The sequence below is a fragment of the Telmatherina bonti genome, assembly GCF_933228915.1.
Source record: "Telmatherina bonti genome assembly, chromosome: 24".
Lineage (NCBI taxonomy): Eukaryota > Metazoa > Chordata > Actinopteri > Atheriniformes > Telmatherinidae > Telmatherina > Telmatherina bonti.
The window spans coordinates 21,362,405-21,384,564 of NC_136633.1; the positions used below are offsets into that span (position 1 = coordinate 21,362,405).

The following is a 22,160-nucleotide window of genomic DNA, read 5'->3' on the forward strand; positions in this document are numbered from 1 at the left end:
GAAAATATATTCTGCATTGCAACACTTTGTTCTTCAGCCACTAAATCAGGAGGTTGTGCATCCTGATCTGTCCATGGGACCAGACTGCAGGCTGCTGTCCAAGTTCAGGAGTAATTAATTACCTGTTTGTACATAAACCAGCTTTTATATGATTACAGTCTCACCTTGGGATAATTTATAACCCCTTGCATCTCTTTAAAAACAAGGACAAACAGGTTTTAGTGCACATCGTTATTATTGTTTATTTATTCTTTAATCATTCTTTAGTCTCTTTCTCACCTGTCTGCCAAAATTCTGATGACGTCCATTTAACCTGGAGAGATTTTATTCACTCATCTAAAAAGAAGTATACAAACAGTGTTGTGGTTTATAAACACATTAGTGAATCTGAAGGAGGGTTTTCCTGGAAAAACTCTCAAGTATGATTTAAGGACAAATTTAACATGCTGATGAATTGTGTTGCAGTTGCATTTTAACCCTTTAAGACCCCCGTCCCAATGGAAAAATGGTAAGAAAAGTCCAGTTTGTTTTTATTTGAGGTCTTTATTTGGACTTTTAACAAAATGTAACAAAATAATGTTATTTCTTTGGGGAGATATTAACCATTTATTACTAGGCATGCACCGATACCAATATCAGTATCGGCTCAATACCAAGCGTGTGCATTCGTACTTTGTATTAATAAAAGTGTACCGATACCCGATACCACACTAGTCAAGCTAGCGCAGATGGGTTTGATGACATGCTTCAGACATGTTTTAAAAGAAATAAATGCCTTGAATGTTAAAATGTGACATTTTTTGTTACAGTAAAAGCTCGATCTTGGTTTCAAAACCACACATTTATAGTTGTATTTAGGTAAAATGTGCCAAATCAAAAATAAAACTAGTCTAAATTGTTAGATCTGTAGTGTTATTATATTTGTATTGGCGATGTAACTTCAGAAAGGTTGTAACAGCAATAATAACCATAATGCCAATAATGTTCACATGAACAGATTTGGTATAGGAAAATATCGGTATCTGTAGATATTCATATTTCAGATTTTGGTATCGGATCAGAATTCCTAAAAAGTGGATCGGTGCATTCCTATTGATTACCAATATGTCAGAACTATTATAGTGTAATCTTCTGTTTCCTGGTATTTATTAGGGAGCAGAAGACAAGTATCAGATTGTGTCCAACAGGATTTTGAGCAAAGTTTTTACCATAAAATGACACAAAATGTCTCAGAAACTGTGTATCAAAAATAAGTTTGGCTTTATAGGATTAAAAATGGGTTATTTTAGATATTTATAAAGCAAATCAAAACAATCTGGTTGGTTATTGGAGGATAAAAATGGAATGTATCCAAATCTTTGTTGTAACTTCCAAACAACTACAGATAATGAATATTTATATGATGAAAAAATGCTTTGTAGTCTTTTGCTTTTTTCATCAGTGCTGGAATTTCCATCGCCATGGCAGCCCATCTGAGTGCTTTTTTTTTTTTTTTTTTTACTACTTTTTCCACCAAAGGAGAAAATGAATACAAGCAGTTTATGAAAAGCACTGAGCCCGGTGCTGTGACAGATCATGAAAAGATAAGTAAGAACAGACTCAAACAAAATTTGACAGGATGGAAGTGGGGTTTTTTTTTTTTTGTTTTTTTGTTTTTTTTTTATTTAGTCAGATAGAACAAGTGTTTTTAACCAATTTCCCCAAGCAGTTTTACCATTTACCTCATTGCTTCAAAAGGGAAATAATGATGAGCAATTACATGAAGCATTTCTACTTCTTGGCTATAAATGAACAGAACATTGGGTAAAGAGACTCATAATGGCTTCACTCTTCAGCCCACTTTACTGACAAAGTGCGAAGTGAGGGTCTGTATTTGTGTTTGTCTGTGTCTGTGATCTCTGTATGGCACAATGGTGATGCTGTGCTTCCCCACAGACTCGGTCTGGGATGCTGTCCAGAGCTCAGCTTCAGCACCAGCTCCCTCTCTCTCACACCCACCCACATGGTTTCTCCTGCACAGTTACATCTGCCTACGCATTCTTTGTCATGGCCACAGATACACAAAACACACACAATACAGACCCACATATCTTTTTTGCTACTTTTGATGGTAGCGATGCAACGACTCCAATTATTTTGAAGGCATTTGGTGACAGGATTCTTCAGCAGAGAGTATAGGTTTCTGGGCAACACTGCATATATCTATACACATATATGGCTCTGCCTTGGGGAGATGTTTGTTGTTTTGGAGTGATTTAGTATGCATATGTGTGGGTAGGTGTGATTATGTGCGTGTGAACCAATAAGGAGAAGTGAGGAGGTATTGGTAGCTTGCTGCAGCTTTCACACCAGGTTGCGGAGGTCACTCCTTTCCAGCTTGTGACTCTCGTCATTACCGAGCTGCACCAGGGTCCCTCTTGAACTTGTTATTTGAAGCCATATGTTCCTCATGTGGAAAATTCCTGTTTAGATGTCAGCAGAAATATTTTTAAAAATGTAAAAAGCCTCTGTTTACAGACACAATCCTGTTTGAAGTTGAAAGATAATCGTTTGAACGCTAACAATGTGTTTGATGCTCTGTAGCGTGTCAGGACCCAAACGATAGCCAGGTTTTATTAGTTTTCCCTTTGGTGACACTTAAAGAACATTGTTTGTTTACACTCCAAGCCTAGCTTATACCTTGATCTGAGCTTGATTAAAATTTATTTTTTGTTCGCCTGAACAAAGCTCAGTGTTGCTCTGTAGACTTAAACAGTTTTACGCATCAATGTCAAATGCCTGTTGCAACAGTCTGAGCTTTCAAGCCTTTGTGCTAACAGAAATAATCCATACTATTCTTTTGTTCATTTGTATCACAGCCCATGGGAAGTGTTCCAGTTATGTGTTACTAATAAGAGTAAGTGAAAAAAAATTATATATTTTAATTTGCTGCCACTAAATCTCGGGATCAGCCGTAACTAACAAATACAAAATGTCACTGTATTATTAGCCATTCATAATGTGATACTACTGTGCATTCAAGACCTTTTAGCACACAAACTGTGATTTAGGAGAGATTATTGATGAAGTAGCACACCAGAACAGACTAAGCACAGTTAAACGGAGCAGAAAGTCAAATAAAGCAGCTTTTGCTGCTATTTAATTTGCCTCAGAAGCAGAGATGTTTGCATGTCATTTTTGTCAAATCCAAGTTATCTGTCATGCAATACTGGCTCTCTGGTCTGCCTAGAACACTGCAGTATGGCATCCAAGGAATCTATAATCTATGATCCATGATTTGATTGGAATCATAGTCTGTTTGCTCGGAAAGTCTGCTTCGTTTGGGGAAATGTCAATGCTCCAAAGGAATTTTGACTCGGTCCGCCTACAAGGTCTCAGTCCATTTCAAGTGGACCAAATACGGGAAGCGGACTACAAAAAAAAGTCACTTTCTGCATTTGGTGTAGTATTGCATTGTGGGTGATTACATATTGATTACGTTAAGGATCCTCTGCCTTATCGGTTGTTCATATTGCATCCATTGTTGCAGTGTATTTCTGCAGTATACTTGTATAAGACAAAAAAAAAAAAAAAAAACCAGCAATAGTTTTGTGTTCCATGTTGAGTTTTCGTCTTCACGCAGGTCTTGTCCTTTTTTTTTTGCTAAATACCAGTGCAGCGCCACCGTTGGTGAGAATGAGGATAGATTATTCTCATGATTTGGCACGATTGACCAAATTGCAGCGTGAATACAATTTTAGTTCCCATGGATACTAAACTTCTAAGCTCCCTATGATGCTGCTTTTTAATTACAAACGTCCCTACACATGTTGCTGCATCGCCCAGCAGCTCAGCTAAGGTTACCGATGCTACACTGGTGCAGGTAGTCATCAGCTGCATTAACTTTTGCCTGAACATAGACATAATAAAGATATATGTACATAAGTCTATGAGCCTGTCTCTCACCAGCTCTACATGCCAGTATCGGTTTTGTGATTTCATAACTCTTCCTCCCTGAAAGCGGAGAGCAGAAATTATGTGACAATGAGCAAATATACTGATGGATTTTTGGAGTGAACTAAATAAAGTAGTCTTAAATGTCACTTTTTATGAAATAATATTTTTACTGGGCTATTTTTTTTTTTTTTTGTTTTGTTTTGTTTTTTTACAAGGGCGAAAAATTTAGAGTATACCCACTTCTCAAGGGACCACTACACCACTGACAAAAGCATATCGTCACCTTGCCCTACTGTATATGCTACGTAAGTGCGACTCCATTCCCAGACTTAAGTCCCCATTTCTAAACTGAAGTAGAAGTCGGAAGTGACTTCTAGCTCATCAGGCTAGTTATTATTATCAACAACATAAGCTTTAACATCATTGCAGCAGAGTTACCTTAATGGACTGGACATCATCACAGTATGGAAGTGACTGATATGAGATACACACTGACAGATGTGCTAATATAAAGTTAATTTAAGTGTTGGATTTTGAAGCTGAAGATAAAAAAAATAATAATTTTTTTCAGCCGAGAACTAAAAAGTTCAAACATCCAAGTCAGAAAGCAACACGTTGGTGTTTGCCCTGGATTCTGACTAAAGATACCACCAGCTAATTGTCTCGATCTCGATGAATATATATTGATATATCTGTCACTCTACTTTAGGTTGGCTGTTTTGGTTCAATACCACTTTCACAAATCATTGCATCACTCAGCTGGAATTCCTGTCGATATAATCCAAACCAGTGCAGTGCAAACCACAGCACATAAGAAGCATCCTGTGCATGGTCTGTTGTCATTTTTTCTGATTTACTCTGGGCGTGAATTAATGTTTGTGTGCCTCACTTGAGTAATTAAGCTCAGTCATTACACAGCCATGTGTGGACACAAGGCAGAACTGTCATGTAAGAGGAAATGAGGGGGATCATGATGGGAATGATATTGCTAATCAGGACACTGCACTGAGGCTTGTCTGTGTCGTGCAGTGAAGGCATATTTAGACAAAGCAGCAGACCTCCTCACATGAGACTGATCCTAATTTATTTTCAGCCACTTCCACCCTCCCTCACATTAACCAAGACCTGCTGTGTCATGCCAGCCATGACATTTTCTCTTCTTCTGTCGTATTGGCCTTCCTTGGTTATCGCTCTGCTTTTATCTATACTAATTCATATTGGTCCACTCTGCTTGTGTGTTTTATTTAATTTCATTTCATTTTTATTTATTTCATTCAAAACAACATAAAAATAAATACAAAATAGGACTGCCAATTAAATATGGCTTGAATTAAAAAGGAGCAGAAAGAAGAGCAATCTTATGATATCTGCCCCTTAATTTCATGATCATCCATTCAACAATATTCACATACAACATCCAGTTGTTCCAAAATTTGCATTTAATACCATTACATTCCTTTCTTTTAATAGTTTTGAAAGCATTTACAGATAATCAAAATGTAACACCATCATAATTACTCAAAGTAATTCACATTATGCCTCTAACTCTTTATAAGTCTTTAATATTGTTCTTGTTATGCTCTTCCTAAACACATTGATTGTTCCTAATTCTTTAACTTCTTTTTGAAGCTCATTCCATAAATTTATTTTACTCTTTATATTCTCCTTCTACCTTTTGCCACAATTCTACCTTTCTATTTGCTGCTCCCTCCTCTCCTCCACCTGCTCTCAGTGCAGAAAGCACCTCATAGACAATCCATATTGAATCACTGTGTTTGCCATTAGCCTCTGGTTTGACAGTGTAATTGCCTTCGTCCACTGGGGTTTCTGTAATCCTGACCCTGCCGGCCCCTGCATTTGCATTTCCTCTGAGAATATAAGATGATCTGTCCATCAGAAAGCTGCTGAGATTTAGTCATGATGGCTATATAGGTTAGAACAAGAGGCTTAACCTTTGTTTATCAATGCTTTTCTCGTTTTCTTGTCTGATGACTGGCCATGACTAAGATCTAGCACTTCTACACACAACCTCATTTTATAATATATTTCTCACACTCAATATGAATATGCATGCTGCCTTCCAGTACTTGATGTTTTGCCGTCTGTTAGAAATCATCGCCCACTTATCTGCGACATCCACGCATCCCTCGAACAAACACACAACTTGTTCACAGGCAGTTTTATCACCAATCTGCTTCTCAGATCCTTCAGGTTTTACGACACGATTGATAAGGACCTGGCTTGTGTGTCCTGCTCTCTCACCCACATCAACTTTCTTTGTCCCGCTTAGGGCCGCTGCACGAGAGAGAATTGCAAATACCTCCACCCGCCTGCTCACCTGAAGACCCAGCTGGAGATCAATGGGAGAAACAACCTGATCCAGCAGAAGACAGCGGCCGCCATGTTGGCTCAGCAGATGCAGTTCATGATCCCTGGCACCACCATGCAGCCCGTGGTTAGTGTTTAACCCAGAAAAACTTGCTTTAGGTGATCTACGGAAGTTGTCCAGGCATTTGTTTCCATTCTAAGGTGATTTACAGTCATTTATAGTAAATCTACAATCGTCCTCTGTGGCTGGAAAGAGCACCTGGAGGGAAAAGTGGAAATAGTTTCTGGTGTGTGTGTTTTAATGCCATTAAAGCCAAGACTTGAGAGAACGATATGAAGATGAGAAAGGCCTTGCTCACTGTTGAGCTGTGTGTTATTTCTACGAAGTATTGTTAGTAATTAATCATTTTTTGTTGTTTTGGTTTGATTTTGGTTTCATTTTACATCATTTTCGCCTCATAATCTGAGAAAAATAATGTCTATTTGTTGACTTGCATTTAAAAAAGACAGGGTGGATGTAACAAATTGACCGTATATGAAAGATGGACGGAGCCTTCTGCGGTTAAAAGTGATATACATGCCACAACATGCACATGGCAATAAAATATTGTTTTACCAACGAATAAAACAAACAAGTTTTGCCAATGTTTTGGGCTCCTTTGGAAAGAATGGTTTAAAACGTAGCTGTCCTGATGTCTGTAATGTAAACAAGCGACAACCTGCAGGGGTCAAAAGTGAAGCCTATGCGGAAGTTCATAAACCTACAGTTCCCCCTTCATCCACTAGGGGCTGCAAACAGAGCGAATCCCCATAGACTCTCATGTTAAAAAGACCAACTTCACAGCAGAAATAAACATGTTTACAGCCTGGTTAAAAAATCCAGTTTTGGTTTAATAGATCAGGTTTACCTTCATGACGACTGTGGGGGGAGTGAATTTTTTTTTTTCTAACTCGCCTGTTTAAAAGTAATTTAATCTCAAAATTTGGCATATTTAAGGGCGTGTCCTTTTGTACCTGATTTCCTGCTTCAAGTCAGAAGAGCGTAGAACAACCACGGTTTTTAGCCGGTTAACAACATGACTTAGCTTTAGCCCGCTTACATCCGTTAGCTGGTTAGCTCCTGTTATCTCCGGGTTAGCTCAGTTAGCTCTTAGCTACAGGCAGCTTGGAGCTCGCTCGATGTCAATCATCCACCATGACGCTCACAGCCCCCCTCTCAGCTCCACCTCCTTGCACATATTTGTATTTCACGGGCGAGACAACACGCATGCCTCTGCCATGATGGCGATGCTAGGAACCGCCCACCAAGCTTCAATTCAGCTCTTCAGAAACCTCTTGGTGACATCATGGAGGCTCCGTCCATATCTTTATATGCAGTCTATGATCTAAAGTAGCAGAAAATGGCTTGAAGTTAAATGACTTAACAGTCTTTGGGTTAATTTACCCTGAAGACATGAGCTATAGAGATTATTTCCATGTTGAATCATGTCATGTTAGACCAACTCTGTCACAGTTCATCAGATTAACTTTTATCTAACTGCTGTTATTAATCTGTTTTTTAGATTTCATCTCAGACTAGAAAGATCATGGTTTGCTCCTACTGTTTTTACTGTTGTAATGCTTAACTTCCCAGCTGCTCCCAGAAGTTACACTGCAGTCAGTTGTGGAACATGGTTGCACTGGACCGCTGCCAGATGTGTGTGTGTGTGTGTGTGTGTGTGTGTGTGTGTGTGTGTGTGTGTGTGTGTGTGTGTGTGTGTGTGTTTAACTGCATCAATGAAAGGCTTGATGTAACTAAAAAAAACATGCATGCTCAGCAAAGTCTTTCTGGGATGCATAGAGGTTTGAAAAAAAAATCCCACTTTTCTATCTCTGCACTTATTCCTCTCTGTTCGCCCAGCTGTCCCCACCCTCCCCGCCTCTCCTCTCATCTGTCTCTGCACAGCTGTGCTCTTTGTTCATTTGTCTCCGGTGCTTCTTTTCTAACTTGTCTACTTCTTTTCCCTCATGAAAACTTTTTTTCCCAGTCTTCCTACCTGAATTTATCATTTCATTGTCACTTTTTATCTTAAAAAAGAGCCAAAACAGCAAAATATAATTACGCTGCATGTTTTTAAAGCGCAGAAGTGGTGATGAACTTCCTCCTTTCCTTTCCAACTGCAGCAAACATTTCCAGTCAGCCAGGGTCTGGGTTCCAGCGCAGGATTGAGTTATACTCCATACCTGACTCCGATGTCACACAGCATGGGCCTGGTTCCCACAGACATCCTGCCCAGCACCCCCGTCATCGTCCCTGGCAGCCCGCCCATCTCAGTGACCGCCGGCTCGTCCTCCAACCAGAAACTTCTGCGCACCGACAAGCTGGAGGTGACACACCCCAATCCGTCCTCACACTGTTCTGAAATGATCCTTAAAGACATTTAAAAAGAAGACAAATCAGTTTAAAGTCCAGCTTGAGGTCATGGTAACTATTACTGTAATTCATGGTGGAAAACATGGAGGGAATTTAACAATAAAACTGAAATCAGTTGTAAAATCTGGAACATAGTGGGATTTGCTCTAATATGGGTGGGATCTGATATCCCCAGCAGTGAAGAATTTTCCCATTGCCTGAGTCAGATGAACAGGAAGAGTTCGGTGTCAAAGCTCCTCTATTGGTCCGGCAGTGGCTAAAAGGCTGGTAGAAACATCTAAATTGGATTTTTTAAAAAAAATTAAATAGTAAAATAAATAAATAAATAATAATAATCATTAAAAAAAAAAAAAAGAAAGAAAAGAAACGTCTTTCTGTTTGTGATGTAGTTTTGAACTGGCTGGCTGGCAAACAAGGAGAAGTGTCACCATAAAATAGGCGTAAGCTCCATTAAACACATCCCTGCGTGTTTGAGTTGCATCAGAAGTCTGTCCTGATCAGGATCTGTGGAGAAAAAGTCAATTCTTTTTCTCCACAGATCCTGATCAGTCAAGTCAATGCTTAAAACCAGAAACTGATGCATTAAAAAAGAAAAAGAAAAGAAATTCCAATCATCTACGATTCAGCCTTAAAAATCAATTTACTTATAATTGTCAATCAATTTCCTTATATAATTTACTTATAAAAATAGTATTTACTATTTTAAAATTAATTTCAATCAGAAGCCGGTTGAAAAATGTGCACCATGATAGTCATTAACAAAGCACACATATATAACGTAATTCTCAAAGTGTCACTTTCACACAAAATAAATGCAAATGACGACATGAATATTAAAGATTTGGAAAAATCCAAATGAGTGATTCTGTCTCCCACACAGATTTCCACAGAAGGCCAATGTGGCATCAAAAGGACTAAACTTCACATCCAGTTTCTTTAACCCTTAACCAGCGGGGCCCGCCCTGCGACGTTGATGATGACAATCTTGTGCAAAAAAAGGGTTTTTTTTGGCTTTTTTGTATATGTGTTTGTTTTAAAGTCCCAGATGAAGGGTTTCTCACAGCCCTTGTGGACGATAAACAAATACAGTTAATATTTATTTATTATATCAGAAAGGCATTGATACTATATTTCAATACTATTGATTTTTATTTTAAAATATACATAAAAACAGCCTGGGGGCGAGCCCCCACTGGTTAAGGATTTATCTAAAAAAAACAAAAAGAAAAACCACTATTAATCTATGTCCTTTCTGGAACAGCTTTGATATAAATAAACATAGACACAGTCTGCCTCCTTACCCTAATTCTTTACATAATTATCCTTCAGCAGAAGTCGACACACGATTTTGTCTCACACTAAAACAACTGAGTCTTGTGACGTGAAAAACTGAGATATTTTGATTTAAAGTGATTTTGACTGAATTTTTTTAAAGCGACAGTAAAACTGAGACAAATAAACAACTTAAACAGTCTCCATCTGCCCTCCCAGCAAACAACTCTGATTGTAAAAGAGTGCATGAGGAGTTTTTTCTTTCTTTCTTCACTATATTTATCAAGATAAACAATAATCTCTAAGACCTGGAGGTGATGCGTAGGCGTGTGCCTGTTTGTGTTTTTCTGCAGGAGTGCTATCACTTAGCAACTGCACGAAGCGGGCTCTAATTAAACACTATCCCTCTGAGACACATACACACTCCTACACAAAGCCATCATGTATGTGCACGCGTGTGTGCCCACAAGTTTTTTAGTAAACGTGTCAGTGGGCTTCATTATGAATCTGTACGTATGTGTGAGCACTGCTGTGTCCCAGAGTGCACCCCCCCCCCCCCCCCCCCCCCCCCCCCCCTCCGCGTCCCTCCCCATGACTACACTGGCCTGAACATTGACTGGTCTGGTGTTTCAGCAATCTTTAGGTTTCATTGTCTTCTCTTTTTTTTTTTTTTTTTTTTTTTTAAATCATAAATTAGTTATTTTCCTGACGTGATTTGCTGCAAAGTTTATCCAAATTTTTTCATTATTTTTTGTCGTAGTTTTGCTCTTTTTTTATGTTTCATTTTTTTACTTCTTTTAAGGAATAAATATCCCAAAAATGCCAGATTTATCTTTTAACCCTTGAATTAATTTACAATTAATTTTTTATCATAAATTAGTTATTTTCCTGATGTGATTTGCTGCAAAGTGTATCAGAATTTTTTTTAATTTTTGTTGTAGTTTTGCTTTTTTTATTTTTCATTTTTTACTTCTTTTAAGCAATAAATATCCCAAAAATACCAGATTTATCTTTTAACCCTTGAATTAATTTACAATCATATAAAAACAAAATAAATACATAAAACTAAAGAAAAACAGGAATAAAATAATCTACAAATATAAGTTAAAATAAAATAAATAATTGAAGAATAAATACAGATATAATAGAAAAATAAATTTCTAAGAAATTATTTAAATCAATGCAACAGGAAAAATAAAAAAAAGCACACTAAGCAGTTTGCCTCAGATGTGAGGCAATAGGTATGTGAAGGGGTTAAAGCAGATGTCTTTATGGCTGCTTTTCACTGTACATCTTATCTTTTATCTTTATTTACTTTTATTATGCTCTCTCTCAAGTGCTGAGATAATCAGCTCCATGATAGCTTCAGATAAAGCCGGCTCTGCAGTTCAAGCACGTTGTTTCACCTTGTTATTGTATATTTTTTTATAACATTGTAGAAAAACTGGGAAAAACTTCCAAACATGTAATAAGACAGTCACATATATTAGTAGTGACGTTCGATATTGTCTTTTTACCGATACCTGATGTACCCGATATCATTTCTGAGACTGATATCAACCGATACTGATATTATTGGAGCAAATTGTGCAAAAACAAACAAATATATCTAGAAAAATATACATAACATCTCTTAGATTTTTAGTGAGAGGTAACTTGGGTGAAGAGTTTGATATGTAAAATGTTCATTTTGTGCAGAAGTTATGTCATAAAAAAGGTGATAACCAATACAGATAATGTCCAATATCGTATTTTAATGTCAATATTGTCTGATAATATTGGACATCTCTGTAAATATGGCTGATTTTGCAAAAATATCAGCAACACAGGCAAACGTGACATCTGAGTCTGACTAAAAAAGCTGAAGGATTGAAGTAACGTTGATGTTTATGCAGTGAAAGCTACGACATTCACAGTTTGTGTGTCTTCTTCTGTGCATGCATGCATCTGTGTGTCTGTCCGCATCTGCCCGTCTTTGTCCGTCCGCCTTGCCCACCCGCTCCCAGGTTTGCCGCGAGTTCCAGCGAGGCAACTGCGCCCGCGGCGAGACCGACTGCCGCTTCGCCCACCCCAGCGACAGCCCCATGATCGACACCAGCGACAACACGGTCACCGTCTGCATGGACTACATCAAGAGCCGCTGCTCCCGCGAGAAGTGCAAGTACTTCCACCCGCCGGCCCACCTGCAGGCCAAAATTAAGGTCGCCCAACACCAGGCCAACCAGACAGCTGTGGCTGCACAAGCTGCCGCCACAGCTGCAGCCATGGTGAGAGCACAACACCACAGAGCCACTACTGTATCTAGTGTCTGCATAGCAGTAGAGGAGGAAACACACTTCTCATTCTTCTAATGTTAGCATTTAAACAGATTTCACAAGGTGTCTGCTTGTTTAAAGTGCTTTTAAGGTCTGGCTGGAACAAAAAGGCTCATTTCGAAGCTCTTTTTTTTTTAACTTTTCTATTTTCTCTTTTATATTATTTGTGTCAGATGAATATGTGTGTATTAGAGATTCTAATTAAACCCATTATAAACATTGATAGTTGCACAGAGAATAAAACCTTTAGGAAAAGGGCTTCTAGTACGAAACTGATGTGCTTTTCTCTGAGCAAATCGGCCACGTATGACTTTATTACCCGACTGGCACTGCTGTGTGTGTGAAGACGTTTCTGACAATGACACATCCAGCAACATAAAATGTGGAGCACTGCTTTATTACCACACAAAACATCCCCACCTCTTCTGGTTTATTCTAGTGGACTCCAGGGTGCAATTCACCAACAATAGTTATCCCAAAGAGAGGCAGTTTGTGTGGAACAATCAGGGCTTTTAGTGACACCTAAACACACCAGTGTCGGGCCACAAGAACAAACAAACTGTCTTCTTTTATTCTCCAACGTCCTTGGTTCACACAGTGGCAATGTGCCGGCACACTCCCCTGCAGCCCACTTCCACTGCTCTCAGTGATAAACGCAGTTCTCTACAGATCAGTACAAATTGAATCGAGGATGGATGAGGGTTTAGTGTCGTGGATGGAGGCGGTTTACCCCCTCGTGCCTTCACCTGTAAAGCCCACTCAAAGGAGAAACGTAGAACTTGGCAACTGCGACGTTAGCCATGTTTACAGTAATCTGGTGACAGTTCTGATCAGATTGAACTGTTTTGCGTTTACATGCATCATACTTTAAAATCATTTTGACACGTGTGGAAGTGTTCTGCTGTATGACTCTCTGGAAACAGCTGAGGAAGAATCATCTGTTTCCGATGCGTTCCCATATTTATCACCACTTTCCCACTCAATAGATTTAAATTCTTTTAAAATCTCAAGCGATGTGTTTGTATCACAAACTGACCAGTTGTGTTTTAATCCCGTCCTGTCGTCCTAATTTCATGGGTTTTTTTTGTCTTATTTACATAAACAAAGCGAAAAGTGGAATATAAGTCATAACATAAAGTGCCATAATTTCTACCGGACATTAAGACCCACCCTGATCGGAACAGCAATCACCTCTCCATCAGAACAAATTTCTAATCCAGATGATATTCAGACTAAAACCCTGATTGGGATAAAAAAAGCTTCACTTAAACACACTTGTTGGAAGATTCTGATCCGGTCACACTCAGTCAGATCAAAATTTCACCATGAAAATGTAATTTTCCCTTTTAATCCGAATGTCAGCTAGAAATGATTCATACTGCGCATGCCGGTCACATCAACCCTGCACTGGCGTGACATTGCAACATTGTTTTTAAATACAGTATTTTACCTCTACAGATAAATGTAACTTTTTTGTTTATTAGTGATATTTACTTTTAAATTGTATTTATACCCTTTAATGTATTCTATAAAATAATATATAATCATAATTATATTATGTAAATCTTGTATAATATGTAGTTGCATAATTTCCTTTTCCTATTTATTGCAAAGGCAAACTTGCATAATTACATTACGTTCAATTATATCATATTTATTTATTCTCCAGTGAGTGGAAACGTATTGGATGACTCACTAACATCCACTGAAGTGGTTTGTTTACAAAAATACCCTCCTCATTCATGAATATGCAAGAAAAGAAGCTTGTAAATAGGTTTCCACTGTATGCCCACTATGCATCAAAGGGTTTAAGGTTGTTTTCTAGTATATTAAAAAGCGAGCATGGTAGATTTGCAAGTTTGTCACCTCAGTGGACTCTAGGAGAGTCGCCCAATAGACTGCCACTCACTGATGAATCAACACTAAAGTATAAAATTACATTTATACACTTACATATACTAACCAACTTTACCTCAATTTATAAACAAGACAAGAAAATACTAGTGAATTTTTATATAAACATGACTATATATTATTTTATGAATATTTCTATAGAATAAATCAAATTAATAAACTCAATAAAGAGTCAAATAATATTAAAAACATGCACTGGACTATTAAAAGGACTGAAATTTATATAACTGCATTAAACACACACAAACAACCGCATTTGTTTGCATCAGAAGTTTCTTCTTCTACTGTTTCTAGAAAGTCAGAAAATTCTCCGCATGTTAAAATGTTTCATTTCCTTTTAACATTTGATGCATGTAAACACACTTATAAACCAAAATGACCAGAAAATCTGATCAGAAATGTAACTCAGTTGAAGAAATTCTTGCGTATAAACATGACTAGCATGATCAGATGGAAATCTTGTACAGTTGTGCTCATATTTCTTCATACCCTTTCATTAAAGAAGGAAAAAAACAGCTGCTTGTAAAATAAGATGAAATTGACAAAAGTAATAATAAATAAAAATTTTATGAAAATCATTACATTATTTTCTAATTTTGGTTCAATATAAATATTTTTTTTAAAAGCAAACAAATAATATAATTTGTTACATATTACATGACTCATAAACTAATATTTAGTTGAACAATCCTTTAATGTTTCCGCTCCAGTCAGGTGTTTTCTGTTCCTCTCAGTCAGACTTCTGCGCCTGTTGACAGGTATTTTGTCCCACTGTTCAACAGAAAAGTGCTCTAATTTGTCCAGGACACATTTGTCTGTTTGTTTGTTTTTTCTTTCTTCAACTCAATTAAATGAAAAATCAGTGTCTTATTTTACTAAATTATATTTTTACAAATTTTTAGACTTTTTTTTTTTTAAGTCTCCAGTTATTTGAGTGACTGTTGTGAAAGGGGATGAATACATATGAGCACAACTAAATGTTTACATGAATCAGTTTTATTCTGATCAGGATTTTATTCCGTATCCTTGTATCCATGTAAACAAGGCTAATGAGAGGAATTTTTGCCTTCGCCCCCCCCTCCCTTGCATACACCTTTCCCCAGGCAGCTGAGTGGCTTCTTTTGAATGGTGCTCTGGCTGCTGCACTTGCTGACTGACTGCTTCCCTCCATGGCATGGGCATGCTTTACGCCTTGCACACAGGTCTCATCGGCTGGCTACATCGCTGCTTGCTCTCCTCTCTCCTTCCTGTATGAGTCCACAATGTGGATGATAAAGCTAACGTGAGCGCAGATTAGTCGTACCTGTGCACATCGGTCAGTTTGACAGTGCTGTGACCTTAGCGCAACACCTTCCCCATCAGAAATCAACGCTTCATCAGTAAAATAAGATTTAAAATTTACTGCCAGCGTTTGCTCCTCACAACCCCACGCTTCATACTCCTCCTCTCTACCTTGTGTACTCAGCTTTATGACCCAATTCCAAAATTACCTTCAGCAGATACAATCTGTGCCAGAGGTGAAGAGGGTTAACCTTAGGACAATAAGTTGTTTAGTCAGCACCTTTAATCCAATTTTCTTATAGCCCTTGGCCTAAGCTGAAAGACTTTTATTAAAGCACAGATCCAAAAAGCCTCTACTGATGCACTGCTGCAAATAGATAATGTCATTACCCATAATTCATTGCTTTTTTTTTTTTAAGAAAAAAAAACAATAAAAAGCTTACACATTAACTGATGCAGTTACAGTTAGAGGATTGACTGTTGTTTTCTTGTGCCACATTATGTGTTGCTTCCCACGCTGTGATCTTCTTCCTTTTTGCAAGTCAAATGCAATCGTCTTTGCTTTCCATGTCACTTTATTCGACCATCTTCAACCCTAACTAACCGCAGCGTCAAAGTCTGTTAACTCCACAGTGCATCAGCAATGCATTGTTGTTCTTTAACAGAACAGAAACGGTTCCATACTGTAAGAAAAGCCACATACATGAAGCAAGGGGGCTTGTGCATGGACCGCTTCAGCGCAGTGTTCACCACAACCATCTCATCTTTTTATTTTTCCTCCCCTCCCAGCAGTGACATCTCATATAAAGACGTCTTTTCTGTAATAAATACTAAAGAAAAGCTAATTATTTGGCTAATATGTGTTATTTTTACTTGTTAGGTTAGCTCTCAATGAATATGACCTTACTGCTTGTAGAGTTTAACCCCTTGATGCCTGGTGTTGCAAATGTGCGACAAGCCTTTTTTTTTTTTTTTTTTTTTTTTCTGTATTTATTTCGATCAAATTATTTTCATTTATTTATTTTATATCAATTTATACGTTATAGTTTATTTTATTCTAATCTTTTCTTATTTTTCCACTATTTTTATTAAAAAATTTTTCATAAATTCAGGCATTAAAGGGTTTAAATATGTACCAATAAACAGAGCTCCACATTCTCCTATTAAATTCATTAAGTTCATCGATCACACTAACAAGCGACGTGCTCGTTGGGAATTGACCGCACATCAGAGAAGGATGTGACTGCTAAGCTACTTTTTAGCATTAATTGTTGCAGCTGCCACGGCGGAGACAGCCTCGCTTGTAATTGTGCTAATCTCTGCTTTAAAATCTGCCCACACAAACGCGCCCGTGTCGTTCAGCCAGTTGTGAGGGCAGAGTTGAAGAATTTGGCTTTGACCTGACCTCACTCACGTCCCCATCTGCTGGGCACGCTTTACACTTTTTCTAAGGCCCCAAAAAAACCAAAACAAATCACCTCACGCCATCAGATGAAGTAATCTAGGAGCAGAGGTGTAGTAGTACTCTGCAACCTGAGAGGACAGATGACATGTGTTTAGTATCAGCTCAGTGTTTCTACCTTCCTGCTTTTTTTTCTTGCTTAGATATTCTCAAAGTGGACTTGTTCAGATGTAGCTGACATTACTACTTAATGCTTTCCCAGTAGTTTTGAAGTACATCATAGAAACTTGCTTTTTTAAGGTTAATATAGATGCTTTTTTTCTTCTTTTTTTTTTTTTTTTTTGCTTTGATACTAATTCAAAAAGTAGCAATGTTTCTTTGAAGTAAACAAAACAAAATTTTTGTTTATGTGCATGCCTATTGTTTTGTATGTGGTATACTTGCATTCAGATTATTTTTGTTTTTGTTTTTTTCCTTCTCACCTATCCACAATGCAATGCTGTCCCCCATGATGCACCTCTGCTTGCTGTTACCTGTATGTTAATACGCTTGAATCCCATTGGCCCACTGCCATCATGTGCTCGCTGCCTGCTAATTAAAGACTCAGTCGACTGCCAAAGCAATGAAGCGACCCCTCGAGGCAACTGTAGACCTGGTACTTTGACCTTTCACCTTTTGCTTTGCATGTAGCTTCTTTAATTGTACTTGTAGCCACTCACAGAATTTAATTTGGCTCTTTTTTGCTTTTGTGAAACCCTGTAAGACACTTAAATGTGTAGATATTAATCATTTGTGATCACCAGTGGAAATAGATTGTATTTTACGTTAATGAGCAACTAGAAAGTAATCTTAAATACTTCCAGCTAGCACTTTCTTTAACGTGTTGTTGCTATGTTGTAGTTTCTCATTGTCCTTGTGGTAGTTAAAGCAAGTTTCCATTTCTGCCTTGTTGTGCTGAGCATAGACAAATGAGACATGTAGAAACTATTAGCACTGGTTTGCGTGATAATATGGTTAAAATCAGTTGTTTCTGTTGTGTGTTTGCGTGCGTGTGTGTGTGTGTGTGTGTTTTCCGGTGGCAAGGCGTTCCCCCACAGTGTCCTCCAGCCCCTACCAAAGAGACCAGCACTTGAGAAGAGCAACGGAGCAAGCTCCCTGTTCAACCCCAGTGTTTTGCACTACCAGCAGGCGCTGGCCAACGCACAGCTCCAGCAGCCCGCTTTCTTTCCCACAGGTAAGAGCTCCCACTCTCCAATCACACACACACACACACAGCTGCAGATAGATGCGCTCACAAATACATCTTAGCCGTCCTCCAGCTGATCAGGATCTTATCTTTCTGACGTTTTTAGCTACAGTTCAGTCTTGTATTTAATTTAGAAACGCCTTCATGAGAGTGGCACGCATGTATCGGTCTACTCTGATGGCATGTGCTAATGTTTTAACCGTTAACCACGCCATACCTAAACCCTGATTTACCGCCTGCTCATAAAAGCATCTAATAGCTGCCAGGTGGAAAGGCAGAGTCGGCTTTGATCAGGGCAACAAAACGTATGATATATTACCTCCTCAGTATGATACACCTGCCAGTCTTAACGCCAAAGCAAATAAAAAGGGGAGAAAAAGCCTTGGGACTGCATTTAGGCTCCACCTTGAAGGTCAGAAAGAAGCATTTTCTGTGTATGAACTCATATTTAAATGTTTCCCAGAGAAATCAAGGTTTTCCTCTTTGTTACTTTCAAGTTTTTTTTTCCTCACATAACTCAAAAGCCTTCAGGTTAGAATTAACTGCAGCAAATTTGGTAGCCTGTAGCAACGCGTGTGAATGATGAAGATAAGACTCCTGTTCCTCACTCTGCTTGTTTATGGTGTGAGATCCATAACGGCCATTTCTCTATGTTTCTGTTAATGTTATTTATTTATTTTTAAGTCATCTGTAAAGTTTCTGGCGGGTTGGATTTGTCCACCATGTAGAGAAAAAAGAGTTTCAGTCGAGCAGTAAACCTCATGCGGTGATTGATTTGGTTGCTATGGGAGGCTGTGCACATCGTCGTTCTGACGCTACATGATGCTGCTGTTTGCTGCAGAACCTCAGTCGTTTTCTCTCCCTCTTTAAGCTAAAACTTAACTTTGTGGGGGGTTTTTTTTTAATTATAATTATATGAACACTTGTGGATCTGGTGAAAAGTTTTCCCAGAGGCAACACAAACGTTGTCCATACAAGTCGAATTTTATTAATACATTTGTAGCTGTGAGTTCAAGCTTTCTACAGTGTTATAGTGTTAAATACTCATCAGACAAATGAGCGCTGCCGGGTTTTTTTTGGTTTTTTTTATCACCTGAACACATGTTTGAGCTTTCCAGCACTCTGTTTCCATGGCGACGGAAACGATTGGTTTTAGAGAGGTTTTTTTTCTACTTTGAAATTTTAGTGACGTCCCGCAGGGAAGGACTCAGTGATTGGTCATCTTCTCTAGATTGTGCACGTTCATGAGAAGAAAGCCACGCCCACTTTCACTGCTCAGTATAACTACTCCTAGCAGCTGACCAATCAGACGCAGCCCACAGGACATGGGGCGGAGCTTTCTCTGTTAGCTTGTTTCTGGCAGAGGCTGATCGGAGAGGATCAATACAACATGAATGAAGGAGTTTGTGAAAAATGCTTGATTATTTCTTGGCCTTCTAGACTTGCATATTAAAATAAATTAGACTGAAACATGCAGAATAAGGACACTTTAACTTTATCATTCTCCTCCACGGTGTGATAGAGAAACATTTTCAGTAATAAGAGAAACAACCTAATAACATGCAGCTTTGCAACATGCTAAACGTGGCTACAGTTGCAGAAAGATTATTTTTTAAGTTTGCTTCATGTTTGCTGCACATAAACTGTATTTTCCTGCTTGCTTTTGTATACGGCCGTAACGGTAGCATCTGAGCAAAGCTTCTTTTTTTTTTTTTTTTGTCCTGTCTAACCTTGTTGTTGTTCTCCCCCCTCAATTAACCCATTTCTTTCTTCCTCTCTCTCCCCTCTGTCTCCCTTCTCTCTGTCTTTCTCTGCATGAACACAACAGGGTCAGTCTTGTGCATGACTCCTGCTAGCAGTCTTGGTAGGTCCTGACCTTCCCATTGCTCTCTCTCACACACTTTTGTCTTATTTGGGGGTGGGGGGGGGTGTGCCTGCACCCTCTTGCAGGTGAGACAAAATGTCATCGCTTTGCTGCACCACCCTATTAAAGTGATGAAACATTTGTTTTATTCTCAATCTGCACATTTCTTTATGCTAAGATGTGAAACACACGTGAAATGTATGTTTTGTATCACCTGAAGGAGTTATGATATGGAGTTGTTGTTTCCCTACTGACTGACTCTCTTGCTAATGACTGTTTATGATTAAAGTTTCAGTAGGATCTGATCTGTTCTTAAGCTCTAGGATAGCTTCTGTTTGCTGTGCTGTGTTGATCAGGAAATTTAAATCAGTTTCCCAGAGAAGGTATACAAAAAATGAGGGCTTTTTCTCTTGGCCAAATGGGATAGGACTTGTGCAAATTCTCAGGCATTTTATCAGTAAAGTAAACAGCGCTATAAAACTTCATCAAAATCGCTGCCTGGGATCTAGTTCCTGGATAAAAACTCAACCCTAACGTGACCGTCCCTGCTGCCAGAAACTGAAATGTCACGTGCTAAACTTCTCTGGGAAAAACAGCAAACTGATTTTCTGTATAAATTTCCTTATTTGTGATTGTAATCAGCTTCTCTCCTTTTTGTTTCTTTGTTTGTGTTTTTTTTTGTTTTGTTTTCTCCCTCGCTTTCTCCTTCTTTTCTGTTTTTCTGTCCTTCCTTGCTTTGCATTGTGAATGGTTGCATGCCATCTGCCGGTGTAACCCTAACGATGGCTTGCTGGCTCTCTTGTCACATCCGCCACCATCAACAACAACAACAACAACAACAACAACAACAAACGTTACCCTCAACACACACGCTGCAACTGTTACTATGGTTACCATAATGCTCCACCTACATGTCCATTGCTACCACCTCCTCCCACCCTTTCCCCCGTTCCTCCCTCCTCTTCCCTCTCCCCTTTCCTACCCTCAAAAACAAAGTCCCAATGATGTACAGTGCTACGCCTGCTACTGTCTCTGCAGCAACAACTCCTGCCACAAGTGTCCCCTACGCAGCAACAGCACCAGCCAATCAGGTTTGCTCCTTTTAAAGCTTTCTTTCATCAGTCCCCGGAGCTCTGAATAAGTACTGCCTTCTAATAATGGGCTGCAATAACCTGCAGCTGAGCCCACATCATCCGTGTTTCGTCAACGCCTGTAAGTGGGTGTTTTCCAGAACACGTACCGCTGTGGGGGCAACCCAAGCCAGGACACATCCGATCTCTTACAAAAAGCCTTCGGCATCCATGCAAAGCACTTCTTCAGAGCTCCCACATTTGCAATTAGGAGTTGTGTTATGTTGCACCACTTCCTGGTTTTGTTTTTGCATGTTCTGTTCTAAGTTTTACTTTCTACTTTTTCTTGTTGTCAAATAAGCCTCTTCATCTGCAGTAGGGACATCATCTGTTCTGCTTGTGTGCTTTTGCAAAAAAATAAAAACATTCAAGCAAATACACACAGGCAGTCCATTCTTACACTGTAAAACTTCCCTGTTGTAATATAAGAAAAAAACCACACTAAATTACTGATGACATTTTAAGAGTATATGTTTTTTACTATTTATCTTCTTAATAAATCTTAGAATTAGATCTTCTACACACATTTTGAGATCAAGCTGTATTTTTCACATCCAATTTTAACTTTATACGCTGCAAAACATACAAGTACAGTGAAATATTCAGCCGGGACATTAAACTAACTAAACTTGGTAAGATTTCCTGAAATAAGGAAAAGATTTTAGGAATTTGACAAATGAGAAATATCTTAAAACAACTTCAAAACAAGCTGGTCAGTGTTTCTTTCAACCTTGATTCTTAATTTAAGAGACAATTTCTTTGATTAAAAAAGAGAAATTAAATAAAATGATTCTTCTTAATTCAAGAGTTAACATGGACAGTTTTTTCCTAAGCATTTACACTAAATATAATTGAATAAATAATACATTTTTAACCTCTTATTTTAAGTTTAAAGTGAGGAACAACACTGAAAGAAACACTGACAGGCCAGTTTAGGGGTATTTTAATTTATTAAAGGACTTGAAATGAGTGTTTCACCACTTGCTTTAAAAGTTTTCACACTTGTTTGTTTAACATTCAAAAAATCTTGCCAAGTAATATTGAAATAAAATGAAAATG

The 22,160-nt window shown here is 38.4% G+C and overlaps 1 protein-coding gene across 6 annotated transcripts in view; it reads left to right on the plus strand.

Moving 5' to 3' along the window:
* Window positions 1–22,160, plus strand: part of LOC306773795 (muscleblind-like protein 2a) — a 67,856-nt gene that overhangs the window by 39,164 nt on the left and 6,532 nt on the right. For 3 of the 6 annotated variants that reach the window (XM_079263701.1, XM_079263700.1, XM_079263702.1), the window contains exons 3-8: window positions 6,227–6,391; window positions 8,428–8,631; window positions 11,956–12,216; window positions 17,945–18,095; window positions 19,936–19,971; window positions 20,968–21,062. In XM_079263701.1, coding sequence (XP_079119827.1) covers window positions 6,227–6,391; window positions 8,428–8,631; window positions 11,956–12,216; window positions 17,945–18,095; window positions 19,936–19,971; window positions 20,968–21,062 — 912 coding nt within the window. The remainder of the gene's footprint in view (window positions 1–6,226; window positions 6,392–8,427; window positions 8,632–11,955; window positions 12,217–17,944; window positions 18,096–19,935; window positions 19,972–20,967; window positions 21,063–22,160) is intronic. The other 3 variants (XM_079263704.1, XM_079263705.1, XM_079263703.1) reach the window with 3 other exon arrangements.